The sequence below is a fragment of the Polyergus mexicanus genome, unplaced genomic scaffold (assembly GCF_030449975.1).
Source record: "Polyergus mexicanus isolate NDT 795.1 unplaced genomic scaffold, iyPolMexi1.0 SCAF_8, whole genome shotgun sequence".
In the NCBI taxonomy this organism is placed as follows: Eukaryota; Metazoa; Arthropoda; class Insecta; order Hymenoptera; family Formicidae; genus Polyergus; species Polyergus mexicanus.
In genome coordinates, this window is record NW_027223328.1 from 5,579,212 (window position 1) to 5,590,435 (window position 11,224).

Consider the following 11,224-nt stretch of genomic DNA (forward strand, 5'->3'; position numbering starts at 1 on the left):
TATTAAAATGATGAAATCTATTTTCTATAAGAACCTGTTTACATATATATATTTAACCAAAACATGAGATTTCATAGTAACTTATATGAGATACAGACTCATTCCTAAAGTTATCATAAATTATATATTTGTATTTATAGTTGTTGCTGCTTGTAAGCTATATTAGGATTCTAACTTCTGTTTTCAGTTATAGCAAGATTTAAATTTATATTATTAATATATATATATATATATATATTGTACAAATATATACTTATCACATATTCATGTATTTATTATGTTTCAATTTTTAATCATGAATTATGTAAGACTAGAGAAAGACATGTGGATCAGATTATAGGAAAATGGAATGATACAAAATAAATTTGCGATAATAAAATTTCACTCAATGCAAAGTATCATTGAGTTCTGTAATATTACTACCACTTCTACTTGCATTACTAGACAACTGCAATTTTGACACTTTCTCCAACATGTAGTCATCGTCTGTAACAATCAACATGACAAATGAGTAAGTTGGAGAAATTTGCATGCAAATTGAAATTATGTCTAATTTTTACATTAAACATACATTTTGCATATATGTGTGTGCGCGCAATTATATTAATATATATTAATTATACTAATTACGTTAATTTAATATAAATTTTTATTTTTTTATATATCTTTTTCTAGTTATTTCATTATTACCTGATTCATTATCGCTCTGTTGGCGAGGTGAAAATTTACATCCTCGTGCTACATAATACTTCAGTTTGTCTACACTGGCTAAAATTAAACCGAGGAACGGCGGTGAGGGTTTTAAAGGCCTTGATAGATACTCAGGATGAAACTGCGTAGCTACATAATAACTATGTCCTTCCAATTCGGCGATTTCCATTCGTATATTTTCATCGTCATCACGACCTATTAAACAAAATGTTAGACTATATAGAGTATATATATATATATATATATATATTGTATTATCGCAATTATGTATAATTAAGATTGTCTATTATATTTACCAAAACTATAACTTTATTGTGTGTGAAAAAATGCAATATAACTCACCTACAAATTTTAAACCAGCTGCTTCTAAATCTGGAACATAATCCGGATTTATTTCATATCTATGCCTATGTCTTTCTTCTATGACATCTTTATTGTCATACAATTTCTCTGTACAGAAAAATATAAAAATAATATAATATATATATATATATATATTAAGAATATATCATATATTGTGGCATTGAAAAAAGAAAATTGATCTCAAGTTGAAACATGGATTCTGGTACTTACTTAGGACAGAATTATTGTTACAGAAACGCGTTTGTCTTTTGCCAAGCCTCATAGTTCCCCCCATAATTCCCTGATTGTGCTCTGGCATGTCTATTACCACAGGACTACTAGTATGTGGATCAATTTCTGTAGAGTTCGCCGATTGGAGATTCAATACGTTTCGCGCGAATTCAATGACTGCCGCTTGTAGACCCAGACAGATGCCGAGAAACGGTTTGTTGTTTGTTCTACACCATCGACAGGCCTCCATCTTTCCTTCCAATCCTCTTTTACCGAAGCCACCTGGTACAATAATGCCACTAAACACAACAAATGTATCTTCATTAAAAATTATGGATATAAGAGAAGTACAGAACCATAAAAATATATTGAAATATTTACCTGCTTTTACAAAGCTGTTGCCAAGCCTCATGATACAAGACTGGATTTTCCATTAATGTAATTTGCTCTAGATTAGCAGCTTCAATAAACTGCAATAATATTATTGCATAATCATTCAAAAAATAATAGTACAATATGATTATGTAATATGTATAAAATTATATATATTTCAAATAATTACGACACAGTACCGTCAATTTCAATTTATAACCGGCCTCAATGGCAGCATGTTGCAACGCTTTTGTAACAGAAGCGTAGGAATCCTCGAGTTTTGTATATTTGCCCACTAGAGCGATGTTAACATCTTTCCGCAAATGATCCACGCGATCAGCTAAATCTCGCCATTTTCGCATGAAGAAACGCGGACGCGGTATTCCGATATTCAGTTGCAATCGATCATTGAGAAACTCTATAACGCCTTGATATTCCATAAGAAGTGGTACTCGATATATGGATGTTAAGTCGTGAATAGTGATAACCTGATCAAAATATTTGATGTCACTTAATGTTGATATCAATTAATTACTTACTTTCAAACATTAACAATTTTAATTAATCAATTACGATACAGTTTATTTCTTCATTAAAAATATTTATGATAATTACCTGCTCTGGAGCGACATGACAGAAATTTGAAATTTTTTCTTTGGCAGAATTGCCAATAGGCGTTTCCGATCTACAAACTATTAGATCGGGTGATAAACCTAATCCACGTAACTCCCTCACACTAGATTGCGTTGGTTTCGTCTTGGGTTCACCCGTTGATTTTGGCTAAAAAGTATTTTATATCTCAATAATTACTCAGAAATTATCTTCACAAAAACGTTTAGGGAGTTTCACAAAAATTAATTATGCATTTATTATTGTATGCACATAAAATATAGAAGAGATATGTAAACGAGAATGTAACCTGTGTGTAAAGATTGTAGGCATGTAACGCAGTTACCTGCGGCACTAAAGACACATGGGCAACACAGAAGTTTTCTTTCTTCACTCTAAATTGAAATTGCCTAAATGCTTCTACAAACGGCATCCCCTCTATGTCGCCTATTGTGCCACCTAATTCCACTATGCAAACCTGTAAAGCATTATTAATAAATTATGTAATTAGAATTATATATCACAAATATATAAAGAATATTATGTAAATTAATATTTTTACATATCTTATGGAATTATGTAACATTATATATTATAATAATTCATATTATTAGCAATACCTCTGGTTTAGCTCCATCTTCTGTTACAGACTGATTCGCAACTCTTTCCACCCACTCCTGAATAGCATCAGTGATGTGAGGTACAACTAAAAAATAATATCAATCTTTATTAATTTGTGCAAAAATTGTGTTTTTCTCTCTCTTTCTCTTTCTTATATATAAATATGCGATATTATATAAATAGAGATATACCTTGTACTGTTTTTCCTAGATAATCTCCGTGTCTCTCTTTTGTAATAACATGTTGATAAATTTTTCCCGTTGTTATATTATTGTCCTTATGAAGAGTGATATCCAGAAAACGCTCGTAATTGCCCAAATCAAGATCCACTTCACCACCATCATCGAGTACATAAACTTCTCCTGTTGTACAGAGTAAACAGAAACTTTCCAGTAAGTAACATAAGCAAAATTAAAAAACTGACAGCGGATGTGTCTATAAAAACCCAGCAACATAAGATGTTTCCCTTCGAGGAATGTTTTTACCGCTTACTTGACTGAACAATGGAATGTGGTGATAAGCATCAAGCTTCATTGGACATTAGAAACCATTTCTAAAGGATGAATGAAATTATGCAAACATATTTATATAACAATTACTATACTCTAATAATTAAAATAATTTGTTGATCAATAATAATTTTTAATTGTTCAATCACAGTTAATTGTTTCAGATATATTATTAAACTTTATCTGTATAATAGTTGAAACTATATGAGAAATAATTTAGTACTAATTTGATCCTATATGCAATTAATTTAATCATATATAATTTTATAAAAAATGTTAAAAATGTTATTATATTACTTTAATTTTATTAATAATATATAATATAATTATATAATTTTTAAAAATAAGACATACATCAATTTTAACATCAATTTTAATGTTACTTTTTTTATTGTGCTTTTTCTCTCCAGCTCTACATTTTCTATCTACATTTTTTTGAATGTAGGAAATGCATGTATAGAACCGGAAGATGCCTAAAAACATATTCAGATGGATTCGTATAGTGTAGAATATTTGCGTAGAAAAATAAATTAACTTGGGGCTTAAAATGAATATTCTTCTATTATTGCACTATATACAATATATACATATATATATATATATATATATGCGTAATTAATTTTATTTGTGTACATATATATTTTATATAGCTATAAAAATTCATCTGACCTCATTCGATAAATCTTAATTAATTATTAAATAGCGTGGCGGCAGCATGCAAAATGGCGTAAGCACATGGCTGAAAATTTTACCGCCATAAAGGCACTCACTTATCGTGGAATTTAATTTAGCGATTTTTATTCAATTTTATCACACAACTGTATGGTTTATTCAGATAAAAAATTTTGTAATTTATTTCTTTTCTATCGATAATCAAAAAATAGACAGAAAACAGAGATAGAAATATCGGCAAGACGATTTGAATTAAACCTCGCGCAACACACATGTGTATATATATATATATATATATATATGTGTGTGTGTGTGTGTGTGTGTGTGTGTGCGTGTGTGTGTGTGTGTGTATAACCCTTTATAAATTATATTCAAATGAAAAAAAAATTTCTGTAATGTTAAGAAACGAGAAATCAGGAGCTAGAATCACGGAAGAAGCGATCTTTACGCAATAACGTGCAACTGCTGCGATCGCAATAAAGTCCCGTATCAATAGCACAGGAAATTGAACTCAATTTTATACCGATTGATGTCGAACATGCTAACGAAAAAACCGCTGTTTTTTCAAATATTATGGCACAATGATGTGCAGAAATTAATATCGCGCTCACCGTGCTCGTAGGGCGAGAACGTCCCGGCATCGATATTGATATAAGGATCAATCTTGATGGATGTCACGCGAATGTTACAGTGTTTGAGGATAGTGCCGAACGAGCTGGCGATGACACCCTTGCCCACGCCGCTGATCACACCGCCGGTCACCAGAATATACTTCATGATTTAGCTAACTGATTCTCGATGATTTGAGATGAATATGGATACTCCGCTACAAGTTCGTAAATGTCAGTACAACTTGGATATGAATTGAACCGAACTTAACACTGCACTGTATAAATCGCATCACGGTTCACGATATGTAAAGTATAGCGTTATGCCCGCGCTTGCGCGCTACAAGATTTTTATAGGGTAAAAGTACCAAAGCTATAGCTTTGTCACAGACTTTCAGTAGTAAAGAAAGATATGTGTATGAGTGAAATTTCTAACCAATAGAATGTGCATGTCCAGAATTGACAAATCAGATTTCATATAACTAGTTGCATATCTAGATATTTGTAAATTTTTGTATTATATACTTTCTTTCATTTGTATCGTCTTTTAATATAGATAATTTTTTTATATGAATTTGAAATTAAAATTCAAACCGCAAAAATTTAAGGTCTCAAATATGAGTAAAATATCAGGCGAACATAATTATAAGAAGAAATACAAATTAAAATTTTAAGTTTTGCAATATTTCAAACATTTTAATTTTATTAATTATCTTTTTTCGTTAATATTATATCAACAAGACTAGACTAGACTATGATAAGTTAATTGTCGCTATAATTCAAAGAATCTTTATAATCATTATATAATTTATAAAAGACAAATCATGTTTTTAGAAAGAGATTATGATTTCGGCTTGTATATAATTAAATTAAATCTTTAAAATCTAGATTCACATATACATATATATTTCATTTGATCTGAAACATATTAATATTTTTATCAATACATACAAACATACAAGAAATTTTTACGTTTAAACATGACATAATTTATTACAAAATATAAAACTTATAATATCTAATAAAATTCGTATTAGGTATACACTACTACATTATACATTATGTACAATATAACAATTGTTTGATATACATGAGATTATAATAAAATTATAATATTTCGGGACACTCTCTCTATCCCTCATCCTGAATACTTTGTACGTATAAAAAATTAGTTTGTCGATATAAAAAATGTAGTTTGAATACTGCAGACTTACAATTGAAATAGTGTATTATAATATCATAAACACTATTTATTCCCTCATAACATTTTAACTTATTAAAATTATATAAATTTAAATCTCTGGTATAAGACGATGTATTAAAATGATGAAATCTATTTTCTATAAGAACCTGTTTACATATATATATTTAACCAAAACATGAGATTTCATAGTAACTTATATGAGATACAGACTCATTCCTAAAGTTATCATAAATTATATATTTGTATTTATAGTTGTTGCTGCTTGTAAGCTATATTAGGATTCTAACTTCTGTTTTCAGTTATAGCAAGATTTAAATTTATATTATTAATATATATATATATATATATATTGTACAAATATATACTTATCACATATTCATGTATTTATTATGTTTCAATTTTTAATCATGAATTATGTAAGACTAGAGAAAGACATGTGGATCAGATTATAGGAAAATGGAATGATACAAAATAAATTTGCGATAATAAAATTTCACTCAATGCAAAGTATCATTGAGTTCTGTAATATTACTACCACTTCTACTTGCATTACTAGACAACTGCAATTTTGACACTTTCTCCAACATGTAGTCATCGTCTGTAACAATCAACATGACAAATGAGTAAGTTGGAGAAATTTGCATGCAAATTGAAATTATGTCTAATTTTTACATTAAACATACATTTTGCATATATGTGTGTGCGCGCAATTATATTAATATATATTAATTATACTAATTACGTTAATTTAATATAAATTTTTATTTTTTTATATATCTTTTTCTAGTTATTTCATTATTACCTGATTCATTATCGCTCTGTTGGCGAGGTGAAAATTTACATCCTCGTGCTACATAATACTTCAGTTTGTCTACACTGGCTAAAATTAAACCGAGGAACGGCGGTGAGGGTTTTAAAGGCCTTGATAGATACTCAGGATGAAACTGCGTAGCTACATAATAACTATGTCCTTCCAATTCGGCGATTTCCATTCGTATATTTTCATCGTCATCACGACCTATTAAACAAAATGTTAGACTATATAGAGTATATATATATATATATATATATATATATATATATATATATATATATATATATATTGTATTATCTCAATTATGTATAATTAAGATTGTCTATTATATTTACCAAAACTATAACTTTATTGTGTGTGAAAAAATGCAATATAACTCACCTACAAATTTTAAACCAGCTGCTTCTAAATCTGGAACATAAGCCGGATTTATTTCATATCTATGCCTATGTCTTTCTTCTATGACATCTTTATTGTCATACAATTTCTCTGTACAGAAAAATATAAAAATAAAATAATATATATATATATATATATTAAGAATATATCATATATTGTGGCATTGAAAAAAGAAAATTGATCTCAAGTTGAAACATGGATTCTGGTACTTACTTAGGACAGAATTATTGTTACAGAAACGCGTTTGTCTTTTGCCAAGCCTCATAGTTCCCCCCATAATTCCCTGATTGTGCTCTGGCATGTCTATTACCACAGGACTACTAGTATGTGGATCAATTTCTGTAGAGTTCGCCGATTGGAGATTCAATACGTTTCGCGCGAATTCAATGACTGCCGCTTGTAGACCCAGACAGATGCCGAGAAACGGTTTGTTGTTTGTTCTACACCATCGACAGGCCTCCATCTTTCCTTCCAATCCTCTTTTACCGAAGCCACCTGGTACAATAATGCCACTAAACACAACAAATGTATCTTCATTAAAAATTATGGATATAAGAGAAGTACAGAACCATAAAAATATATTGAAATATTTACCTGCTTTTACAAAGCTGTTGCCAAGCCTCATGATACAAGACTGGATTTTCCATTAATGTAATTTGCTCTAGATTAGCAGCTTCAATAAACTGCAATAATATTATTGCATAATCATTCAAAAAATAATAGTACAATATGATTATGTAATATGTATAAAATTATATATATTTCAAATAATTACGACACAGTACCGTCAATTTCAATTTATAACCGGCCTCAATGGCAGCATGTTGCAACGCTTTTGTAACAGAAGCGTAGGAATCCTCGAGTTTTGTATATTTGCCCACTAGAGCGATGTTAACATCTTTCCGCAAATGATCCACGCGATCAGCTAAATCTCGCCATTTTCGCATGAAGAAACGCGGACGCGGTATTCCGATATTCAGTTGCAATCGATTATTGAGAAACTCTATAACGCCTTGATATTCCATAAGAAGTGGTACTCGATATATGGATGTTAAGTCGTGAATAGTGATAACCTGATCAAAATATTTGATGTCACTTAATGTTGATATCAATTAATTACTTACTTTCAAACATTAACAATTTTAATTAATCAATTACGATACAGTTTATTTCTTCATTAAAAATATTTATGATAATTACCTGCTCTGGAGCGACATGACAGAAATTTGAAATTTTTTCTTTGGCAGAATTGCCAATAGGCGTTTCCGATCTACAAACTATTAGATCGGGTGATAAACCTAATCCACGTAACTCCCTCACACTAGATTGCGTTGGTTTCGTCTTGGGTTCACCCGTTGATTTTGGCTAAAAAGTATTTTATATCTCAATAATTACTCAGAAATTATCTTCACAAAAACGTTTAGGGAGTTTCACAAAAATTAATTATGCATTTATTATTGTATGCACATAAAATATAGAAGAGATATGTAAACGAGAATGTAACCTGTGTGTAAAGATTGTAGGCATGTAACGCAGTTACCTGCGGCACTAAAGACACATGGGCAACACAGAAGTTTTCTTTCTTCACTCTAAATTGAAATTGCCTAAATGCTTCTACAAACGGCATCCCCTCTATGTCGCCTATTGTGCCACCTAATTCCACTATGCAAACCTGTAAAGCATTATTAATAAATTATGTAATTAGAATTATATATCACAAATATATAAAGAATATTATGTAAATTAATATTTTTACATATCTTATGGAATTATGTAACATTATATATTATAATAATTCATATTATTAGCAATACCTCTGGTTTAGCTCCATCTTCTGTTACAGACTGATTCGCAACTCTTTCCACCCACTCCTGAATAGCATCAGTGATGTGAGGTACAACTAAAAAATAATATCAATCTTTATTAATTTGTGCAAAAATTGTGTTTTTCTCTCTCTTTCTCTTTCTTATATATAAATATGCGATATTATATAAATAGAGACATACCTTGTACTGTTTTTCCTAGATAATCTCCGTGTCTCTCTTTTGTAATAACATGTTGATAAATTTTTCCCGTTGTTATATTATTGTCCTTATGAAGAGTGATATCCAGAAAACGCTCGTAATTGCCCAAATCAAGATCCACTTCACCACCATCATCGAGTACATAAACTTCTCCTGTTGTACAGAGTAAACAGAAACTTTCCAGTAAGTAACATAAGCAAAATTAAAAAACTGACAGCGGATGTGTCTATAAAAACCCAGTAACATAAGATGTTTTCCTTCGAGGAATGTTTTTACCGCTTACTTGACTGAACAATGGAATGTGGTGATAAGCATCAAGCTTCATTGGACATTAGAAACCATTTCTAAAGGATGAATGAAATTATGCAAACATATTTATATAACAATTACTATACTCTAATAATTAAAATAATTTGTTGATCAATAATAATTTTTAATTGTTCAATCACAGTTAATTGTTTCAGATATATTATTAAACTTTATCTGTATAATAGTTGAAACTATATGAAAAATAATTTAGTACTAATTTGATCCTATATGCAATTAATTTAATCATATATAATTTTATAAAAAATGTTAAAAATGTTATTATATTACTTTAATTTTATTAATAATATATAATATAATTATATAATTTTTAAAAATAAGACATACATCAATTTTAACATCAATTTTAATGTTACTTTTTTTATTGTGCTTTTTCTCTCCAGCTCTACATTTTCTATCTACATTTTTTTGAATGTAGGAAATGCATGTATAGAACCGGAAGATGCCTAAAAACATATTCAGATGGATTCGTATAGTGTAGAATATTTGCATAGAAAAATAAATTAACTTGGGGCTTAAAATGAATATTCTTCTATTATTGCACTATATACAATATATACATATATATATATATATATATATATATATATATATATATATATATATATATATGCGTAATTAATTTTATTTGTGTACATATATATTTTATATAGCTATAAAAATTCATCTGACCTCATTCGATAAATCTTAATTAATTATTAAATAGCGTGGCGGCAGCATGCAAAATGGCGTAAGCACATGGCTGAAAATTTTACCGCCATAAAGGCACTCACTTATCGTGGAATTTAATTTAGCGATTTTTATTCAATTTTATCACACAACTGTATGGTTTATTCAGATAAAAAATTTTGTAATTTATTTCTTTTCTATCGATAATCAAAAAATAGACAGAAAACAGAGATAGAAATATCGGCAAGACGATTTGAATTAAACCTCGCGCAACACACATGTGTATATATATATATATATATATATATGTGTGTGTGTGTGTGTGTGTGCGTGCGTGTGTGTGTGTGTGTATAACCCTTTATAAATTATATTCAAATGAAAAAAAAATTTCTGTAATGTTAAGAAACGAGAAATCAGGAGCTAGAATCACGGAAGAAGCGATCTTTACGCAATAACGTGCAACTGCTGCGATCGCAATAAAGTCCCGTATCAATAGCACAGGAAATTGAACTCAATTTTATACCGATTGATGTCGAACATGCTAACGAAAAAACCGCTGTTTTTTCAAATATTATGGCACAATGATGTGCAGAAATTAATATCGCGCTCACCGTGCTCGTAGGGCGAGAACGTCCCGGCATCGATATTGATATAAGGATCAATCTTGATGGATGTCACGCGAATGTTACAGTGTTTGAGGATAGTGCCGAACGAGCTGGCGATGACACCCTTGCCCACGCCGCTGATCACACCGCCGGTCACCAGAATATACTTCATGATTTAGCTAACTGATTCTCGATGATTTGAGATGAATATGGATACTCCGCTACAAGTTCGTAAATGTCAGTACAACTTGGATATGAATTGAACCGAACTTAACACTGCACTGTATAAATCGCATCACGGTTCACGATATGTAAAGTATAGCGTTATGCCCGCGCTTGCGCGCTGCAAGATTTTTATAGGGTAAAAGTACCAAAGCTATAGCTTTGTCACAGACTTTCAGTAGTAAAGAAAGATATGTGTATGAGTGAAATTTCTAACCAATAGAATGTGCATGTCCAGAATTGACAAATCAGATTTCATATAACTAGTTGCATATCTAGATATTT

At 30.0% G+C, this 11,224-nt stretch overlaps 2 protein-coding genes across 2 annotated transcripts; both read right to left on the minus strand.

Annotated features, from left to right (window-relative positions):
* Nucleotides 1-308: 308 nt before the first annotated feature.
* LOC138935637 (CTP synthase 1-like) lies at nucleotides 309-4,844 on the minus strand. Its single transcript, XM_070300356.1, has 11 exons — nucleotides 4,679-4,844; nucleotides 3,078-3,248; nucleotides 2,886-2,971; nucleotides 2,576-2,743; nucleotides 2,272-2,436; nucleotides 1,857-2,144; nucleotides 1,666-1,754; nucleotides 1,285-1,583; nucleotides 1,054-1,161; nucleotides 691-906; nucleotides 309-486 (listed from the first exon to the last, which is right to left on the minus strand). Exons 1-11 carry the CDS (start codon nucleotides 4,842-4,844, stop codon nucleotides 386-388), a joined length of 1,857 nt encoding a protein of 618 aa, XP_070156457.1. The 3' UTR covers nucleotides 309-385.
* A 1,532-nt stretch (nucleotides 4,845-6,376) lies between these two features.
* On the minus strand, nucleotides 6,377-10,889 carry LOC138935827 (CTP synthase 1-like). Its single transcript, XM_070300656.1, has 11 exons — nucleotides 10,724-10,889; nucleotides 9,099-9,269; nucleotides 8,907-8,992; nucleotides 8,633-8,764; nucleotides 8,293-8,457; nucleotides 7,878-8,165; nucleotides 7,687-7,775; nucleotides 7,306-7,604; nucleotides 7,071-7,182; nucleotides 6,682-6,917; nucleotides 6,377-6,477 (listed from the first exon to the last, which is right to left on the minus strand). The coding sequence occupies exons 1-11, from the start codon at nucleotides 10,887-10,889 to the stop codon at nucleotides 6,377-6,379; spliced, it is 1,845 nt and encodes a 614-aa protein (XP_070156757.1).
* Between the last annotated feature and the right edge of the window lie 335 nt (nucleotides 10,890-11,224).